Here is a 21,104-nt window from a genome sequence, read left to right on the forward strand (position 1 = left end):
TTTTGCTGAACTCTAAGATTTGACAAACTTTCTAATATTTTTCCCCACAAAAAAAAAGGGAAAATAACTAAAACATATAAAGCTGACAGATGGAAATCTTCCTCATTCCACTGTGGCCACATAGGAGAAAGTCATTTTAAAAGTATGATGGGAGTAAGGTTTTATTACAGCAAGTCTCATTCAAGAAGCATTTTAAGGTAGATGCTGAGGTGATATAATTGAGTATACCTTCTGGTGTGTGGCATATGCAAATGAATTGTGCTAATAAAGAAGATGATAATGGATTTATATCCCGCCCTCCACTCCAAAGAGTTTCAGAGCGGCTCACAATCTCCTTTACCTTCCTCCCCCACAACAGACACCCTGTGAGGTGGTGGAGCTGGAGAGGGCTCTCACAGCAGCTGCCCTTTCAAGGACAACCTCTGTCAGAACTATGGCTGACCCAAGGCCATTCCAGCAGGTGCAAGTGGAGGAGTGGGGAATCAAACCCGGTTCTCCCAGATAAGAGTCCGCACGCTTAACCACTACACCAACATGAGCTCTGGCACCTCTTTTTCTACAAAATAACACCTGGTTGGCTGTATTATTAGAAGCTCATATTTCTGTTCATCCTCCCATGTGATACAGGCTATGAATTGCCAACCACATCCTTCAGCTGTCTATATAGGTCTGTCTGTGCACAACAAAATTAAACGGCTATAAATCTGACAAGGCAACTTCTCAAAACCGGTGACAGGGCATTTCCCTCTACGGCTGAGGTGAAAATCACCATCCTGCCATGAAAAGTACTTCAAAGGGAGATTCCAGAGCAAAGCAGTTGGAATTCATTGGCAAGTCAGATTGTGTTTGAACAGAGAGGGAGATTTTTCTCATGCTCTGCAGGTGTTCCTTTGGAACAGCAAAGCTAGGAACATTGTGTGGCCAGGCAGAGCTGCTATTGTGAATAAAGACTGTGCTTATCTGGTATAATTTTGAGCTTTGCTTTGTTTGTGTGTTTTTTCCAGACGAAAAAAAATCCTACAGTTCTATTGTTCTAGCCATATAATCTGTAACATGGGTGCCTCCTGAAAAGAACTCAAGACGGAAAAGGGAAACCACAGGGAGGGGTGTACAGCAGCCACGAACTAAAATAATAACAACCAGACTGATAACGAAGAGGTCTGAAAAGCTCACTCGTATTTTCCTTCGGTTGGTCCTCTTAAAGCAGGAGTGTCAAACATGCAGTTTGGGGGATGAATCAGGCCCTCAGAAGGCTCCTATCAGGCCCCCGAGCAACTGGCTGTCATCTGCTTCCTTCTCCCTCTCTCTTGCTTCCTTCTGCATAACAGCTTCCTTTGCAAGGCTTACTCAATGGCACAGGAGCTACAGAGCAAAACCTCTATTTTCTCCATTGGCTGAGGCGCCTCTCTTGGGGCGAAAGGAGGGGGGAGGCACAGCTTGTTTTGCCAGGCTCTTTCTATCGTACAGCAGAGCTACTGAGCCAAGTCTCTCTTCCTTCTATTGGCTGAGGCTCCCCCCAGTCCCCTGGGGAAGAGCCAGAGCTTCCTTTGCCCAGTTCCCTGGATCCCATCAGAGAAATATAAAGAAAGCAACTTTAAGACCAACGAGTGCTAATGTTTTAATTTTTTTAATATATATATTTGTGTTTATCTGTGTTCTTTATGAAGTTTCTATTTCTGCTACCTAATCTTAAGTAGGTACACACATGGCCTGGCCAGACATGGCCTGGCCCAACAAAGTCTCATTTATGTCAGATCTGGTCCTCATAACAAATGAGTTCGACACCCCTGTCTTAAAAGGGTATTTGTTCCTAAGGTTGCCAGCTTCCAGGCGGAACCTGGGGAGATGCCCTGGAATTACAGCTCATCTCCAGACTACAGAGATCAGTTCCCCTGGAGAAAATGATACTTTGGAGGGTGGACTCCCTGGCATCATATCCCCCTGAGGCCCCTGTCCTTCCCAAACTCCACCCCAATTCTCCAGTTTGGAGAGCCAGTTTGGTATAGTGGTTAAATGTGCAGACTCTTATCTGGGAGAACCGGGTTTGATTCCCCACTCCTCCACTTACAGCTGCTGGGATGGCCTTGGGTTAGCCATAGCTCTGGCAGAGATTATTCTTGAAAGGGCAGCTGCAGTGAGAGTCCTCTCAGCCCCACCCACCTCGCAGGGTGTCTGTTGCGGGGGGAGAAGATAGAGGAGATTGTGAGCCACTCTGAGTCCCTGATTCACAGAGAAGGGCAGGGTATAAATCTGCAGTCGTCGTCTTCTTCTTCTAGGAGTTGCCCCACCTGGACGTGGCACCCCTATTTCCAAGCCTTTTGGTTCCAGCGCACGGTCTCTCGAGCGTTGCAAGGCCGTCTTCTCTCCCTTCCTTGGGCACCTCCCCGTGCCACAATCGGGCCCACCTTGATGTCCCAGCGTTCAAGGGAGGGCTGCGGCGGCGGCTGCCGCCTCCCTGTCCAGGCGCGCAGGACTGCTGCGACTAGCGGCGGCGCTCGAAGGAGAGGTGAAGGTAGCGGTGCAGAGAGGACTTGGGTGGGCCCACAGGGCCGCCGGCCAATGGCAACGCTTCATATGCAAAGCAGCGCGCCCCGGTGGGCGGGGCCGAGCCGCTGGATTTAGGGGGTGGGGGGGGTGAGGCTGCGAAGGGACCGGCGCGTGGAGAAGCACGCAGCGCGCGAGGAGTCCCGGGGAAGTGATGGCGCGCGCCCACAGGCTCCTTTGCAGCAGTCCGGAGCAGGCAAGCTGGGAGCCGCGTGCATAGCAGTCGGCTGAACAAAAAGGCGATCCCTGGAGATCTTGGGGCGGGGGCGAGCGAGCCATGCGGGCGCCCTCGGCCGGCTGAATGGCTCGCTCCTTGGAGGGCCGCTGCAGGGGGAGCTGCTGGCCGCAGCCGCCGGTTAGAGCGATGCTCCGTCGGAAGCCCCCCTGCCTCCTGGCCGTCGCGCTCCTGAGCGGCCTGGCCACCCTGCTGGTCCTGCGCCGCGGCCAGTGGCCCTCGACTCCTGCCGCCGTCGATCCGGAGCGGCTGCTGCTGCAGAAGAGGTCTCCGGAGAGCCGTTCCCTCCGCCAGGCTTGCGAGGCGTTGACGAGCACGGGCAAAGCCTTCGTGTGGAGCGACCGGCCGGGGCCCTCCTGGAACGGCTCGGCCCCTTGCAGCCAGATCTTGCTCGACGGCCGCTACCTGCCCCGCTCGCTCTCGGCCGAGGAAGCCGCCTTCCCCCTCGCCTTCGTCATCGCCCTCCACAAAGACTTTGAGACGTTCGAGAGGGTCTTCCGGGCCCTCTACGCGCCCCACAACCTCTACTGCGTCCACGTGGACGAGAAGGCGTCGGCCGCCTTCAAGCTGCACGTGGGGCGGCTGCTGGACTGCTTCCCCAACGCCTTCCTGGCCTCCAAAGCCGAGCCCGTCGTCTATGGCGGCGTCTCCCGCCTTCAGGCGGATCTGAACTGCATGCAGGACCTGCTGCGATCCCAGGTCCGCTGGAAGTACCTGCTCAACATGTGCGGCCAGGACTTCCCCTTGAGGACCAACTGGGAGATGGTCCAGCACCTGAAAAAGTTTGGAGGGAAAAACATCACCCCAGGCATCTTGCCTCCTGGGCCCATCACCCTCAGGACCAAACACGTCTACAAAGAGCACATGAGCAAGGGGGCTTCCTACATGATCCGAATGCGGGCCCTGAAACCACCCCCGCCCCACAACCTGACCATCTATTTTGGCTCGGCCTATGTTGCCCTCACCAGGCCCTTTGTGGAGTTTCTCTTCCAAGACAGGCGGGCCCTGGATTTGCTGGAGTGGTCCAAAGACACCTACAGCCCCGATGAGCATTTCTGGGTGACGCTCAATAGGATACCGGGTAGGTAGTGGCATCCCAGTGCTGTGCTTGGGGATCGGTTTCGGATTGAGCGCTCTGGACAGATCTTATCTTGGCGTATTTTCAGATCTTATTTCCAGCTTGATGCCTTCCCCATTCCGTTTCCTGCCCTCCCGTAGTAATAAATCACACCACCACTGATGCTGGAAATGTCTGCCTGGCCAACAGCGGATTGAGTTTATGGGGTTTTCCAAATGCAGAATCAATCAAGGCAAGAGATAAGAGCAAGGTCCACAGACCAGCCCAGACCAGGAGTCAAGTTGCACCTTGAAGACTAACAAAGTTTTATTCAGAATGTTTGCCATTCCATCCTATTGTCTGAAGAAGTGTGCTTCTAGCACATGAAAGCTTACATTCTGAATAAAACTTTGTTGGTCTTAAAGGTGAAACTTGACTTCTGCTTTGTTCTGTTGCTTCAGACCAACATAGCTGCCCACCAGAATCTATCAGACCATCCCAGAGTTAGGGAGCCAAAAGGTCAAGGGATCAGGAAGGTCTGGAGGGCAGGGTCCAGAACTTGGAAGCCAAGGCAGGAGATGGAGTCTGTGTTCCTAGCTGGAAAACCAAACACAGGTTAGCGCAGAGGTGGCCAAATGTCAGAAGTTTGAGTGCTGCAAGACATAATCATCAGATGTTTGAGAAAAGAGGGGGAGGAAGGCAAATAGATGGGGAGAGAGAGGTTGAAAGAAAGCAATTTTAAATTTAAATGCCTTCTCCAAACTGGCTGACAGGGCAATGGGAGCTTCAGGAGCCAGACAATATGTGTGAAAGAGCCACAATTTGGTTACGGGTTAGCAGGACACGGTGCCAGACAGTGGTCTGTTCACCAAGTGGGTCAGCTCTCAGGGGGTAGTGAGCAAGGTTGCTTCCACATTGAGCCTTGTTCAGCATTTTCCTTTCTTCTGCCTCATTAATCCCTAAATTATCCCTGAAGCCCAGTTGTTCTTATGTACCAGCTTATCATTCCTGCTCCCGTAAGAACATTCTTCCAGGTATTAGCACTGTCTGTCTGTCTTCTGCACTCTACTGTTCCATTTCTTTCGTCTTTTGCCAGAATGAGCAACTCTCGCTTCCTGATGCCTCTTCCACTGCATCTGACTGTAGACCCAGCTACTCAGGCAGACATTCCACTGGTGTGGAGCCTGATTCTCCCATTTCCTCAGAGGAGGAGGCAGCTGACTGACTGACCCATGACACTAGAGCAGGAGTCCTTCAACCCTTTTGAGTTCGTGGGCACCTTTGGAATTCTGATACAGGGTGGTGGGTTCAACTACAAAATGGCCACTGTGGAAGGCAGAGCTGACCACAAAAATAGAAGAAGGGCAGAGAATAAGGGGAGGAAATATCGAGAAAGAGGAATGAAAGGCAGTGATGGCAGCTCCCACAAAACAAACTTATTTTAATCTGTGCAGCCAATCATCTCCAGGGGGCAATCAGAAACCGTGTGGGTCAGGAGCCCCCCTGGCCCCACCCATTTTCTAAAAACATGTAGTGGGCTCCAGGAAAGGTGCTGGTGGGCACCATGGCACCTCTGGACACCACACTGGGGACTCCTGATCTAGAGGAATTGTAATAGGTTAAGAGGACAGTTCTTCTTATGGGCTGATCACTGGCTCAGAATCAGGAAACCAAGATGGGAAGCTTTTGTAATGAAGCAAGCAGTGGGAGATTCCATGGGAGTGGTAGATTATTCTTTAATGATCCAGTGCTGAGGGTTGGCAGTGAGATCAGTGAATGCTGCAAATGACACCAGATTATTTAGGGGAATGGAAAAACCAAGCAAGATCAAACAACCAAATGTGGTTGGGCAAGGTGATGCCAAAAGACCTACCGTAAATTGGAGAGAGGGGGATTCATCTGGCTGTTACAATGCAGAAAAGAGATTTTAGGATTGTAGTGCGTGGTTCATTGTCAGTCACAGTGTGCAGCAGTGAAAGAGACACATTTCACAGTAGGGATTTGGGTGAAAACAGAATGAGCAGCATCATAGTATCTTAAGTGTTGGCTACATTTGGAGTACTAGGTTCAGTTCTGGATGTTTCATCCGTCAGAAAGAGCTGGGAAAGGTACAGAAAAGAGCAGGCAAAATGATCAAGCGAACATATTCTCTACAAAACGAAGTTTAAGACCAACAAAGTTTAATTCTGGGTATAAGCTGAATAAGTGTGCACACACACGAAAGTTTATACTTTGAATTAAACTTTGTTGGTCTTAAAGGTGCCACTGGACTCAGACTTTGTTCTGTTGCTTAAGACCAACATGGCTACTCACCTGAATCTACATTCTCTACAAGGAAATGATCTGGGGATTTTTCTTAGGGTTTTTTTTTAAAGGGAATGCTAATTGGGAATATTATAAACATTTATACAAATATGCATAGTGAGAAGGTGCACAGGGAGGGTTTTTTTTCCCCTTCCTCATCTAAATTAGAACTGAATGGATGGAATTAGAACTGAATGGATGAACTGAATTGAATGGAAGTAGATTCAACACAGACAAGACAAAGTACATCTCCTAAAAAATGCAGTCATCTTCTTTAACTTGCTGCCAGAATATATGTGGTAAAGCAGTGGCTTAGATCAGAGGTGTCAAACTCATTTGTTATGAGGGCTGAATGCGACATAAATGTCACTTTGTTGGGCTGGACCGTGTGTGCCATAAAACTGTAACATGAGGTACCGGAGACTTAAACTTTATAAAGGTGATTTCAGGTGCCAAATGGCAATAGGCTTGATTGGATTAGGTGTGATATGCAGAAGGGTAGTAGGAGTGGAGATTTCATCACTGGTAATGAGACAGGAAACCTAGGTCTCAGTTTGGTCCAGGAGGATGCAAAGAATAAATGGACGTGAGTCTGAAGAAGTGAGTAGTGTCTCACAAAAGCTCATACCCTGTCACAAATTTGGTCAGTCTTCAAGGTGCTCCTGAACTCTTACTCTTTCTACAGCTATACGAAACCACAACATTCAAAAACCAGTTGGGGGCATTTTAACTTTCCAGAACATTCAGTTACTGACCTCGAAGAATAGCAGTTCTCTTATAAAAGAATCTGATAATGAAGCTCAGTGCATCCTCCTGGGCTGAACTGAGACCTAAATTTCTTCTCTCATTACCAACGGCTGCTATTGTTATTTGGCACCTGAAATTGCTTCACTCTCCAAGATATACAGACAGAAGGATTCACGTTCCAGCTGTATCTGAAGAAGTGAGCAGTGACTCATGAAAGCTCATACCCTGTCGTGAATTTTATTAGTCTTTAACAGGAGTGGCTGAACTTGCTTAACGTAAGAGCCACATAGAATAAACGTCAGATGTTTGAAGATCCGCAAGACAAGAAGGAAGGAAGACAAATAAATAGGGGAAGGTGGAAAGAAAGCAACTTTAACTCTAAAAGCATTTCCCAAGCTGGCCTGGCTTGGAGAAGTGATTTAAAGAGAGAAATATCTGTTCCAAGCCAGTTGATGTGGTGGTGGGGGCTTTGAGAGCCACACAATATGTGTGAAAGAGCCACTTGTGGCTCCTGAGCCACAGTTTGGCCACTCCTGGTCTTTAAGGTGCTACTAGACTCTTGCTCTTTTGCTAAAGACAGACTAACATGGCTACCCATCTTGATTTATCCTTTGGAAGAGTTACTGCAGCTAAACTTCACACAGAGAGCGAAAAAAGTCACCAAGACTGAATCCAACACGTCACTAGACAGCTGCACTATCGTTGCTGTTGGGGAATATCCCAAATCCTGTGGGGTTCTTTCCAGTGGATGGATGGAGACAGGCTAGGGAACTCAGGCCTCCCGAAAAAAAGGACCAGAGAGAACAATAGCATGACACTCAAACTGTTTATTAACTCTTTTAAAACCATACACAAGTAATATTCAATAGCATACAAAAGTCTCAATACATGATACAGTGTGCACTTTTAGAAAGCGCAAGGACCGTTCCTGTACTGTAGTGCCGAGACCCTTACACACACGGGTGGGGTGTTGGCCAAACAGCCCAGAACAATGCCCAAAGCCACATTTTTATACTCTTTCCAGTCTATAGGAAGCAATGGAGGCATCAATCCGGAATGTGTAAGGCAGCCCACTGTATGATGATAATATGAATTTTTGCTAGGGCAAACTTTTGTCTAGGTATATTTTATTAACTGTAGTATCAGCAAGACTCACGACAGCTATGGTATCTCCACAGCAGTATACGTTTAGGCTTTGGAGCTTGGTACTCGGAGAACGGGGGACATCAGATACAAATTCTGGCAAGAGTGCATTGACAGGGCAAGGCCTTGGGTTTTACATCTTGGCTGCCAGCAAAAAAGCAAAGGCTTATGGGACATCAGAACCAAGAAACCAAAAGCTATAGATTAGATTTATATCCCGCCCTCCCCACTGAAGCAGGCTCAGGGCGGCAGGACATACATAGCGCAGAAGAAAGAACAGAAAGGCCCAGGCTCATGTAACCCCAAACTCTGCCACAGTTGTGTCATAGCAGTCGCGCACAACTGGGTTTTTCTGCGTGAAGAAGACAGAATGGTGGATGGTTTCTGTGGTGTATTGTGGTTTGGCAATATCCAAAAGATGTGCCAATGCACCCCAGGCTTGGCTGGATGCTACACTGCATAACAAAATCCAGGGGAAGTGTTCTTTCTAGTAATTCCTCCGATAGGCAGGCTGGAAAGGTAATTCAGCCTGGATAGCCCAGGCCAGCTTGATCTCCTCAGAACTCAGAAGCTAAGACAGGTCAGCCCTAGTTACTATTTGGATGTGAGACTGCTAAGGAGGTCCAGGAGAGAGCCAGTTTGTTGTAGTGGTTCAGTGTGCGGACTCTTATCTGGGAGAATCGGGTTTGATTCCCCACTCCTCCACATGCATCTGCTGGAATGGCCTTGAGTCAGTCATAGCTCTCGTAGGAGTTGTCCTTGAAAGGGCAGCTGCTGTAAAAAGCTCTCTCAGCCCCACCTGCCTCACAGGGTGTTTGTTGTGTGTGTGGGGGAGATAGAGGAGATTTTGACCACTCTGAGATTCAGAGTATAGGGCGGGATATAAATCCAATATCTTCGTCATCTTCTTCTTCAGGGTTGCTATGCAAAGGTAGGCAATGGCAAACCACTGCTGATTGCCTCTTGCCTTGAAAACCCTCCAGTCACCATCAGTTGGCTGCGACTCAGTGGCACTTTCCACCAGCAGCAGCTGAAGCAGACATCAGCTTTGATATGTGCTGGGCTGCGATCACGCACACTAAATATTGCACTTTCAATCTGTTTTCAATGCACTTTCCAACTGGACTTTACTGTGTGAACTGGCAAAATCCAGTTGGAAAGTGCATTGAAGGTGGATTGAAAGTGCATTATTTAGCATGTGTGTCCACAGCCCTGCTGGAGTGGCAACACTCAAGCACTCATCCTCCTCCAGAGGGCAGCCCCTCCCTTCCGTGACCTCAGAGCCTGGCTTGAGGGCACAGGAGAGTCAGGAGCTGTGCACAGTGAACATTCTTGTTACTGGAGGACAAGCGATGTTCTCATCTTTCAAATGGCACCTTCTAGGCCAATGATGACTCCTCCGCATGGGATCTTACAAAAGCCACACAGGCTGGAAATACTGGTCAGCCTTCTTCTAAGCTTCTTTTTCTTTTCTTCCTTTCCATTACTGTGGGCAATTTCACAGTCTGTCCAAAGAACTAATACTGTCCACAATCAGGCCTCATTTTGGGGAGGAACTCACAAGAGTGGAGCTCTGGAACCTCTACCAGGGCTTTTGTTGTAGGAAAAAGTCCAGCAGGAACTTATTTGCATATTAGGCCACACCCCCTGATACCACCATTGCTTCACGCAGGGCTTTTTTTGCAGGAAAAGCCCAGCGGGACTCATTTGCATATTAGGCCACACCCATGAATTCTATGGCATTATAACCTGCTGAGGTCCCTCCCCTCCCCAATACCTGCCGTCCCCAGACTCCATCCTCAAAATCTCCAGGTTTTTCCCAATCCAGAGGTGGCAACCCTAATGCTGCCATAAGCATATTGGGGAAAGGGTGGGGTAAAAATGTAACTATCAGACCCTTCAGGAGGCATCTTAATTCTTCCAGTTAGAGCTGATGAAGTCGATCATTTTGGTCCTGGGACAGAGTAGTTTCTCAGCCTGCCTTGAAATCTAGTGTTTTCTGGTGCCTTTGTTTTGAGTGAGTCAGAAAGGCAGAGCCTGGTTCAAAAGCTGTCTATTTACTTAAAGCACATAACTAAAATGGCAGAAGGGAAAAAATGCTGGTCTTTTTGTTTGGCAGAGGCTGCACCCAAAACACACCTTCCCCAGCCCAGACACCTTTTCTCTGGTCATCCTCATACCACTTGATGGTGAAATGTTTGGATCTCGGATGAGAGGTTCTTAATCTAATAGTCATATTGAGGCAATGAAAAATTTCTAAGGCAACTTTATTGTGCTGTGGCCCAAGAATCCTTCCTAACTTCAAGAGTCACACAAATTCTTCATGATACAGTACATTTATACACCAGTTGATGTCACCTTTACATAACTGCAGGATGCATGCCCATGCTTACCAATGCATATTTGTTCTACTCATATTTCAGTTTCTAAGGAAGTGCCTGGAGAACATGCAATGCTTTTTGGGGAAGTAATGTAGTACATGCCTCCAAAATCTAAAAACGTAACACTGCCATCCTATTCAGAGTTACAACTTTTATTTCCTATCCCTTCAACCATAGATAGGTAGGATTTTGGGAGGGGGTAAATCAGTCTATTGAATTTTACAGTGATTTTAAAATGTGTGCAAGAAACTGGGCAACAGCTTCCAACCAGTCTATATCATTCGAAAATAACAATTTCAAGATAATAGCTAGAGCACTGAAAGTCAGAATTAGCAAGAGCTTCCAATATATCATGTTTAGCTTTAGCAAAGGACAGTGTAACAACACATGTAAGATAGTTTCTATTCTTCCTGAAGCATGAGAACACTTTCTATTCATCCAATGGATGCCTTTAAATCTTCCTATGTATTTGGCCATTAGAAGAGAATTGCATCTTGCTAATATAAAAGCAAACCCTATATTCAGGGTTTTGCATAGTGATCAAATAGTTATCTTAATAGTCATAAGATTAGTGGGGATATCCCTATAATACAACGGACAACACTTCTATACAAATAAGTAAACAGTCCTATTCAGAGCGACACCCTTCTAAATTCATAAGCATTGTTGGGCTTAAAAAGGCATAACTCTGCCTCAGATGGCACAGTAAGTCTACCTTGTGGACTTCTCTGATTTTCGATGGGCTCAGAGTGATTGGCTGTAATATAACTCATAGAATCATAGAGTTGGAAGGTACCTCCAGGGTCATCTAGTGCAACCCCCTGCACAATGCAGGAAATTCACAAATACCACCCCCTAAATTCACAGGATCCTCATTGCTGTCAGATGGCTATCTAGCCTCTGTTTAAAAACCTCCAAGGAAGGAGAGCCCACCACCTCCTGAGGAAGCCTGTTCCACAAAGGGACTGCTCTAACAGTCAGGAAATTCTTCCTAATGTTGAGCTGGAAACTCTTTTGATTTAATTTCAACCCATTGGTTCTGGGACCACAGAAAACAATTCCACACCATCCTCTCTATAGGACAGCCCTTCAATTTCTTGAAGATGGTGATCATATCACCTCTCAGCAGCCTCCTCTCCAGGCTAAACATGCCCAGCTCCTTCAGCTTTTCTTTATAGGACTTGGTCTCCAGACCCGTCACCTTCTTTGTCGCCCTCCTCTGGACCCAGCTTGTCTGTATCCTTCTTAAAATGTGGTGCCCAAAACTGAACACAATACTCCAGGTGAGGTCTTACCAGAGCAGAGTAAAGCAATACCCTCACTTCACGTGACGGTATCCTCAGCTCCTGCTTGGTCAAGCAGTAATGTGTATGTAAAGTGTTGTGAAGCTGCAGCCAACTTATGGTAGCCCCATAGGGTTTTTAAAGCAAGAGATGCTTGGGTGTGGTTTGCCATTGCCTGCCCCTGCATAGCAACCCTGGTATTCCTTGGTGGTCTCCCATCCAAACATTAACCAGAGCTGACCCTGCTTAGCTTCCAAGATCTGACGAGATCAGGCTAGCCTGGGCCATCCAGGTCAGGACTCAAACAGGAAGCTCAGGAGAGCCAGTTTGGTGTAGTGGTTAAGTGTGTGGACTCTTATCTGGGAGAACCGGGTTTGATTCCCCACTCCTCCACTTGCACCTGCTAGCATGGCCTTGGGTCAGCCATAGCCCTGGCAGAGGTTGTCCTTGAAAGGGCAGCTGCTGTGAGAGCCCTCTCCAGCCCCACCCACCTCACAGGGTGTCTGTTGTGGGGGAGGAAGGTAAAGGAGATTGTGAGCCGCTCTGAGACTCTTCAGAGTGGAGGGCGGGATATAAATCCAATATCATCTTCTTCATATTCCTGCAAGTTGTCACTTAAATATGTCTTTCTCCTCCCCCTCCTCCTTTCATTTCGGTTTCTTAAGTTTCAGATCTTTTTCTCTCCTTAAAGATAAAGGTAGTCCCCTGTGCAAGCATCAGTCATTTCTGACTCTGAGGTGATGTTGCTTTTACAGCATTTTCATGGCAGACTTTTTATGGGGTGGTTTGCTGTTGCCTTCCCCAGTCATTGACATTTTAGCCCCAGAAAGCTGGGTATTCATTTTACCGACCTCAAAAGGATGGAAGACTGAGTCAACCATGAATCAGCTATCTGAACCCAGCTTCCGCCGGGATCGAACTCAGGTCGTGAGCAGAGCTTGGACTGCTGTGCTGCAACTTACCATTCTGTGCTACAGGGTTCTTTTTCTCTCCCTGCAAGTCTCCAAAAGCATCATTACAACCACACAAAACATTAAAGACTGCATATGTAACATTTTAAAATCAGGCCATGATTTAGCGTACCAGAAAACTTTCAAAATCTCAACACAGGCAGACCATATCGCCAATAATATCCCACCTCACCAACACAGTCTGCAGTTGTGGGAGTTTGTCACCACTGTAGTCATCTAGCACCTTGATGCTTTATTGACACATTTTTGTCTTTTACGTAGTGAAAACTGGATATGGAATCTTGTGTGCAGCCTGCAAAAATTGGCCTTTATGCTTGTTATTGTCTGCTGACACTTATCTACAGGAAAACTTAGCCCATCTGCTTCCAACAAAGGAAGGAAATGTTTTGACTTTGCTGTGGCAAATCATGCTGAAGTCAGTTACTGCAGCATTACTGATCCCCCACCACCACCACACACAATAGCTTAATAGCAGCTTCGAGGATAGTGAAGGGATAGGTGGGGGCATGTAGCCAGTCAGATTGTTGTTACCTTATAAAGCCAATTCAACCTGGCTCCATGAAACTGAAGTTGGATGGATATACTGAGCAACAACTAGGAACAGTCAGTTGTAGGATTGTAAACAGGCACTGAAGAAGAAATTGCTGAGCAGACAGGTTAAAACGGATAAAAGGAAGTACTTCTTCACCCAAAGGGTGATTAACATGTGGAATTCACTGCCACAGGAGGTGGTGGCGGCCACAAGTATAGCCACCTTCAAGAGGGGTTTAGATAAAAATATGGAGCACAGGTCCATCAGTGGCTATTAGCCACAGTGTGTGTGTATATATAAAAATTTTTGCCACTGTGTGACACAGAGTGTTGGACTGGATGGGCCGTTGGCCTGATCCAACATGGCTTCTCTTATGTTCTTAAATGAACAAAATAGGGAGGGGGTAAAGTCTCCCCCACTCCATTTCATGCCAAAACGCTGTTTTTGAAGAGTCAGTGCAACCCTATTGGCATTTTTTTTAACAGCAGTTTCCCTGGACTCACTTCAGAGATGAGGGGACCAGGGGTGGAATTCTAGTAGGGGCTCCTTTGCATATTAGGCTGCACACCCCTGATGTAGCCAATCCTCCAAGAGCTTACAAAAAAGAGCCTTGTAAGCTCTTGGAGGATTGGCTACATCAGGGGAGTGTGGCCTAATATGCAAAGGAGCTCCTGGTAGAATTCTACCTCTGGAGGGACTATTTTGTCCTAGGCTGGGGTCTAAAAGGCATACTGCTGAAACATTGCATCCAGAGAATGCTAGTTAACAGATGAGTTTTTGACTGCTCAAGACTTTTAGTCAAGGAACTTTAATCAGGTGAAAGGAAAGGGAAGGACGATGCCAAACAGCTCTAGGTCTGATCCGTGCCTGTGTGGATCGCCAACTGCCTGGAGGGAGGGGGAGAAGTCATAAGAACATAAGAAGGATCAAACCGGATCAAACCAGCCAGCCATCTTGTCCAGCATCCCGTCTCACACAGTAGCCAACCAGTTTCTGTGGAGGGCCGACAACAGGGCATATTCTCCCAATATAGTCTCCTGGCATTTACTGCTTCTAAATGTGAGGACTTTTAAACAGAGGCTTAATAGAATGTTATTTACTAGGCAATGTTATTTACCTCCATGTCATGAAATGCTTCAACTGCCTATTTCCATTTGTTGAGCTTTTGCTGAAGGGGCACATGACAATTTACCTCCAGGCCTCTTGCCAACCCTAGTGCCTGAGTGGAAATCCACCTGAGAATCTTGTACATTTTCCTGAAGGAAAAAAAAATAATGAAATAAATTTCATCAGCGCATCTATTAAAAAAAAATTGAGTGCATTTTATGTATCAGCTTTGTTCATTCACCTATTAAAATGTCCAAGGAGGCAAACAATAAATGCGATAAGGAAACAGTCTCATGCCAAGAGAAGATTGTGCATTCTACCTTTTTCGTGACTTTTACAGCTGCTTTGCATTTATATGGCACTCACTTCCTGCATCCACTCTCCCCTCCCCTTACCACCTATATATCTCCGGCCAGTTTCTACATGCCCTCCATGCATCTGACAAAGAGAGCAGTGTTTCTTGAAAGTTTATGCTACGATAAAATTTGTTAGTCTTAATGGTGCTGATGGACTCTTTACTATTTTATACCAAGACAAGCTTCTCTTGCTTAATTTCACTGTGGGGTGGTGTGTGTGTGTGTGTGTGTGTGTGTAAAGTGCCAACAAGTCACAGCTCACTTATGCTGATCCCATAGGGTTTTCAAGGCAAGAGATGTCCCCAGGGGTGTAATTCTAGCAGGAGCCACTTTGCATATTAGGTCACACTCCCCTGATGTAGCCAGTCCTCCAGGAGCTTACAAAAAAGAACCTTGTAAGCTCTTGGAGGATTGGCTACATCAAGGGGGTGTGGCCTAATATGCAGAGGAGCTCCTGCTAGAATTCCACCCCTGGATGTTTAGAGGTGGCTTGGCTTTGCGCCTGCCTCTGCATAGCAACCCTGGCCTCCCTTTGAGGTCTCCCATCCAAATACTAACTGGGGCCGACCCTGCTTAGTTAGATCTGATGAGATCAAGCTAGCCTGGGCCATCCTGGTCAGTGTCATTTTGTTAGACTGCCGTTAACCACCCAAAAGCAGAGCCAGAAAAAAAAAAGTGGCAACACAGTTGTGAGCATCTCAAGTTATCAGCACCGGAGCACACTCTTGCATGATCTTGCAGGTATGCATAGGAGAAAGTCCTTCAGAATAACAAAGCCTGACTCTGGGGTGCAAAACTGTTGCTATCACTCAGGGCTTTTTTTTGTAGCAGGAGCTCCTTTGCATATTAAGCCACATACCCCTGATGTAGCCAATCCTCCAAGAGCTTACAGAGTTCTTATTACAGGGCCTACTGTAAGCTCCAGGAGGATTGGCTATATCAGAGGTGTGTGACCTACTATGCAAAGGAGTTCCTGCTACAAGAAGAAGTGGGCGGGGTTGAGAGGGCTCTCACAGCAACTGCCCTTTCAAGGACAACTGCTGCAAGAGCTATGGTTGACCCAAGGCCATTCCAGCAGCTGCATGTGAAGGAGTGGGGAATCAAACCCGATTCTCCCAGATTAGTGTCCACGCACTTAACCACTACATCAAACTGGCTCTCTTCCTTCACTGATGATTTGAGAATTAACTTTTAAATATATTTGTAGCCTTCTGCAGATTCAGGTGCAGTGATATCAGTGGCCGTGGCTGGGACAGGGGCACATCTCCCTTGCATGCAGGAAGTTATGGGTTTCATCCCAGCATCTCTAGAACCGGCAACAGGTGATGGGAAAGACCCATGCCGGAGACCCTGCAAAGTCACTGCCAGTTAGAGTAGACGATAATGACCTTGATGGACCAGCGGTCTGATTTAGTATAAGCCAGCTTCATTTGCTCATGTGGCTTTGCAAACAAAACCAGCGGTGAGATAATTCACAGGAAGATAGATGTAGTCTTCGATAGACCGTCCGGCACGTTCGAGATAAATGCAGGACTTTCTGAGGAAGGATAATGTTTCTCTTTTGTTCTCTCTCCACACAATAGGTGTCCCTGGTTCCATGCCAGATGCTTCATGGGAAGGTAACTTGCGAGCCATTAAGTGGAGTGATATGACAAAACTTCACGGAGGGTGTCACGGTAAAGGACATACTTTCATTGCTTCTAATACACTTTCATAGTTTTGAGCATTCTTACAGAAAGTCCTGCATCCCGTCATCTTGCTTGTTGATGAAGTTTTATTATTCCTTCTTTTTTATGGATTTTTTTTAAAAAAAAAAAGAGAGAAAAAGATTCCATTATTGGAATACAAGTTATTTACATTCCAGCCACCATACAGTTAACTGTGTTTACCTAAAAGAGGAAGTGATGTATTGTTACCTAAACCCAATTAGGTACTGACTCTTCCAAGCCCGGGAAACAAGTAAAGACTATATTGGTCAGTTGCCACCTTGTGCCTGAAACTCCTTTGATGTTGTATGCAAGCTGAATTGCTTTTCTTCCCGGCGCGAAGTTCTCTAGGGAGAAGAACCAGCTAACAAAGAGTTGTAGCCATGTAGCAGATAAGACCTAGTTAGTCGTGCTGGTCAGCAAAGTTTTATTTCTTTTATCCCAAGTACCTTTTCCTGATTTTTTTCCCTAGTAAACTTTGTTTCTTTTGATAAGCTTAAACCTCGTCTCCAATTATCGCCATCTCCACACCTCTGAATTTTGCACGCATTTCCCAACATCCATAAATCAGAAGCATTTCTGAACCTAAGTTATCCAAGCCCAGAGGCACTTGGTCCTATGTCTTGACCTGGCATTCTACCCTCCTGAAGGAGATCTGCCAAATGTTAACGTCATCTTTGCTGTTTGGTGATAACAAAGGAATAGGGAAGGGGCTGGGGCTCCGTGATACAGCACTTGCTTTGCATGCAGTAGGTCCCAGGTTCAGATCCCAGTATCTCCAGTTAAAAAAGGGACAGGCACTAGCAGGACCGGCCGTAGGGCACATGGGGCCCTAGGCAGACTCATGGCCCACCCACCCCTCTGCTGCACCTCCTCCTCCCTCCCCCACGCCTCCTCTCTCCCTCCCCCACCAGGTCTATTTCAATGCCCAGGAACGGGCAATCAAGTGCTGCGCTCCTGGGCTATTGAAAGCCGCCCCCCCCGCCCCCAGGCTGATCAGCGGGTAAAACTGTGCCAGAGGCTCCTGGCTCCTATGCCGGCCCTTTGGCACACTCACTGTCAGTGCTGGGTTGAGAGTGCAGGCAGGAGCAGCGGGAACAACGAGTGAGCCGCTGAAAGAGCGGCCACCGCTTCCTTCCTGAAGCCCAGGAGCATGACTGCCGGATTCCCAGGCACTGAAATAGACCTGGTGGGGGTGGAAGGAGGCGGCTGGGGAGCAGGCAGTCTAAGCATTTACCTAGGGGAGAAGGGGGAAGGCCAAATTCGGCACACCCGCCCTGCTGGCACCCTAGGCAAATGCCTAGTTTCCCTAGTGGACGAGCCGGCCCTGGGCACTCGGCGATGGGAAAGACCTCTGCCTGAGACCTTGGAGAGCAGCTGCCAGTCTGAGTGGACAATACTGACTTGAATGAACGAAGAGTCTGATTCATTGTTGTTGTTGTTGATTTGATTAATCACAGCATCCCGGCAAGTCAGGTTCTAAGTGGTGTACAGAATATGACATAATAAAAACAATATATACACTAAAACAGCACTACAAAATTAACATTAAAACGTCTCAGAAAATCCCAAAATGGCATCCTATGAGTTATTTCATGTGTTTCTTCTGGACTTTAGGCATCATACTGGAAAGGTGGGGGGCTGGAATAAAACTTACAAAGCATCCAGGGAGAACAGAAAAGGAGGATGGTAAGCTGTTGCTGGCTTCAACTGAAAGTCTGGTGGAAGAACTGTGTTCCAGGCCCTGTGAAATTGCATAAGATCCCATTGGGGCCTGATGTCACTCAGCAGAGAGTTCCACCAAGTCGGGGCCAGGACCAAAAAGGCCCTGACCAGGACCAAAAATGCCTTGGCCCTGGTCAAAGGCAGTAGGTTGCTGTCAGTGGATTGCAACACTCTTCCAGGGACATGCCGGAGGAGACAGCCCAGCAGATAGGAGTGGTTGAAGTGTCAGACTAAGGGAGCTTCATGTGTTCGTGTGCCTTCTTCTTGCCCCACTATCCCTGTCTGAAAATATATCTTAAGTATGTGTATAATTGTGTGTGTGACCGTTACAGGAGCAATAGCGCAAGAATATACGATGACAGAAACAAGACTGAATACTAAATTTGCTATGCTTACAATGATGATTCTGAATGCTCAGAAAACTTTTAAAAAACAAAAGAATGCTTGGAAAGAGGCCAGAAAGCCAGTGTAGTAGATAAGTGTCAGATTGACATCAGGAAAACCCAGGTTTGACCCTTCACTGGAGCCCCGGAAACTTGCTAGATGACCTTTGGCCAGTCACTCTCAGCCTAAACTACCTCAGAGGGTTGTTGTGAGGATAAAATGGAGGAGAGGAGAACAATGTAAGCCACTTGAGGCCCCCCTTGTTGTGAAAGGCAGGATATAAATAAAGCAAATAAAAGAGGCACAATACTTGCTATACTTTCTTAGGAGCCAGTCCTGCTGAAATCAGTGGGAGGTCCATTTGTCTAAAGCAGGAGGTGTTGAACTCATTTGTTATGAGGGCCGAATCTGACATAAATGAGACCTTGTCAGGCCAAGCCATGTCAGGTTGGGCCAGGCCATGTGTGCTCCTATTTATGACTAGGCAGCAGAAATATAAATTTTATAAAGGACACAGAAAAACACAATTAAAAAAACCCCTTTTAAAACCCTTAAAACATTAGCACTTGGTCTTAAAGGTGCTTTCTTTGTGATCCATGGGATCCAGGAAACGCGGCAAAGGAAGCTCTGGCTCTTTCCTTCCTTCCCCAGGAGACCAGGAAGGGGAGGAGCCTTAGCCAACAGAAGGAAAAGAGACTTGGTTCAGTAGCTCTGCTATGTGATTGAGAGAGCCTGGCAAAGCAAGCTATCCCTCCCCCCCCTTTCTTCCCAAGTGTGGAGCCTCAGCCAATTGAGAAACAGAGGTTTTGCTGTGTAGCTCCTGTGTGATTGAGCAAGCCTGGCAAAGCAAGCTGTGATGCAGAAGGAAGCAAGAGAGAGGGAGCGGGAAGCTGATAACAGCCAGTCCATAGTCCTCCTTGTATGTCCCTTACACTGGTTTTATAATTTTTTTGCCTTTACAGGCCATTACGTCAGAAACATTTGTATCTACGGGACTGGAGACCTGAAGTGGCTGCTGAACTCCACAAGCCTGTTTGCTAATAAATTTGAACTCAGAACATACCCGCCAACAATGGAGTGCTTGGAACTAATACTGCGGGAGAGAGCCCTCAACCAGAGTGAGGTACCAGTGGAACCGAGCTGGTACTTTTAGCCAAACCCTGGGGCTCCCTTAAAGCTGACGAGCAGAGACAATAATGGAGAGTCAACATTCTGGAAGAACCATTTTCCCCCTTGAAAACTTTGCAGTTTAAGGATGTTCAATACGGGTACATTTTTTAAAAAAAACACTCTGAAAATCTTTGCACTAAGGCTGGAATAAAAACTCAAGGCGTTCTAAGTGGCCCATTTTTTTTATTTAAGATTTTTTTTTTCAAAACTTGCATCCCATTTTGCAGAGGATTATTCCATTCCCCCAAACAACCATGTGCTAATTGCTGTATGTACTGGAGAGCCAGTTTGGTGTAGTGGTTAAGTGTGTGGACTCTCATCTGGGAGAACCAGGTTTGATTCCGCACTCCTCCACTGGACTGGAATGGCCTTGGGTTAGCCATAGCTATAGCAGGAGTTGTCCTTGAAAGGGCAGCTTCTGTGAGAGCTCTCTCAGCCCCACCCACCTCACAGGGTACCTGTTGTAGGGGGAGAAGATATAGGAGATTGTAAGTCACTCTGAGTCTCTGATTCAGAGAGAAGGGCGGGGTATAAATCTGCAGTCTTCATATTATTCATTGGCCACCATGCAGGATGTTCTGATAAGGGGAGTACAAGACGATGAGTTCAAATTGCAAGATGGTTGAAATAAAATCTTAAAAACGGAATCAGACTTCACTGTGTGGTGATTCAGACGAGTGGCTTCCATTTCCATCGTTGTGTCTCTTAGCTTGGCTGCTACTGAAACTGCCCTGAATCAAGCCAAGAGATAAGCAGCAATGGGAAACCACAGTCTAAAACAGCATGAGCAAGAGAGCAAAGACTGGGGGAGACAAAAAATTATTAACAGTAAATGTGATACCTGTAGTAATTACAAAACATCAGAAAGTTTCAACAATAACACAGTTTGTGAAACAAAAGCGAGCAAATAAATATACAGTCTAGCAAATAACTTTAAACAGTCCAAAGAGTCAAAGCATCTTCTGAGGTATCCAGTCCAACCCTGAGAGATAAGGTCTTAATAAATAATGTCCTAGGTACTATTAACAATCATGTGAGCAGGGGTGGAATTCTAGCAGGAGCTCCTTTGCATATTAGGCCACGCACCCCTGATGTAGCCAATCCCCCAAGAGCTGACAAGGCTCTTTTTTGTAAGCTCTTGGAGGATTGGCTACATCAGGGGTGTGTGGCCTAATATGCAGAGGAGATCCTGCTAGAATTCCACTCCTGCATGTAAATGTATTCTTTTTCAAGTACTCCCAAGATTTTAACAGACCAGGAGGAGACATGCATCCAAAACAGCCAGAGTCAGGACCACAAGCCTGATGATAATTTTGGATTATTTCTTTCTCAAGAGCTCTGGTCCAGCATCAAGTCAGTCAACTTCAGTGCTGTTTGCTCTGACTGGTGGAGCCTTTCTGGGGATGCAGATTTGGAGATTTTGTTCTCAAAAAACTGGCATGGTGATTAGTCTAACCAG

The 21,104-nt window shown here is 46.9% G+C and overlaps 1 protein-coding gene across 1 annotated transcript; it reads left to right on the forward strand.

Annotated features, from left to right (window-relative positions):
- Positions 1-2,908: 2,908 nt before the first annotated feature.
- LOC132575557 (N-acetyllactosaminide beta-1,6-N-acetylglucosaminyl-transferase-like) lies at positions 2,909-19,811 on the forward strand. The gene is made up of 3 exons (XM_060244364.1): positions 2,909-3,860; positions 16,244-16,336; positions 19,438-19,811. Exons 1-3 carry the CDS (start codon positions 2,909-2,911, stop codon positions 19,626-19,628), a joined length of 1,236 nt encoding a protein of 411 aa, XP_060100347.1. The 3' UTR covers positions 19,629-19,811.
- Positions 19,812-21,104: the final 1,293 nt, after the last annotated feature.

Source organism: Heteronotia binoei, chromosome 7 (genome assembly GCF_032191835.1).
Source record: "Heteronotia binoei isolate CCM8104 ecotype False Entrance Well chromosome 7, APGP_CSIRO_Hbin_v1, whole genome shotgun sequence".
NCBI lineage: Eukaryota > Metazoa > Chordata > Lepidosauria > Squamata > Gekkonidae > Heteronotia > Heteronotia binoei.

Bases quoted from the DNA above. Each gene is read 5' to 3' on its own strand.
- LOC132575557 (XM_060244364.1), top strand. From the start codon at position 2,909: ATGCTCCGTCGGAAGCCCCCCTGCCTCCTGGCCGTCGCGCTCCTGAGC. The intron at 3,861-16,243 runs GTAGGTAGTGGC...TCCACACAATAG, and splicing joins GACGCTCAATAGGATACCGG to GTGTCCCTGGTTCCATGCCA. The intron at 16,337-19,437 runs GTAAAGGACATA...TTGCCTTTACAG, and splicing joins ACTTCACGGAGGGTGTCACG to GCCATTACGTCAGAAACATT.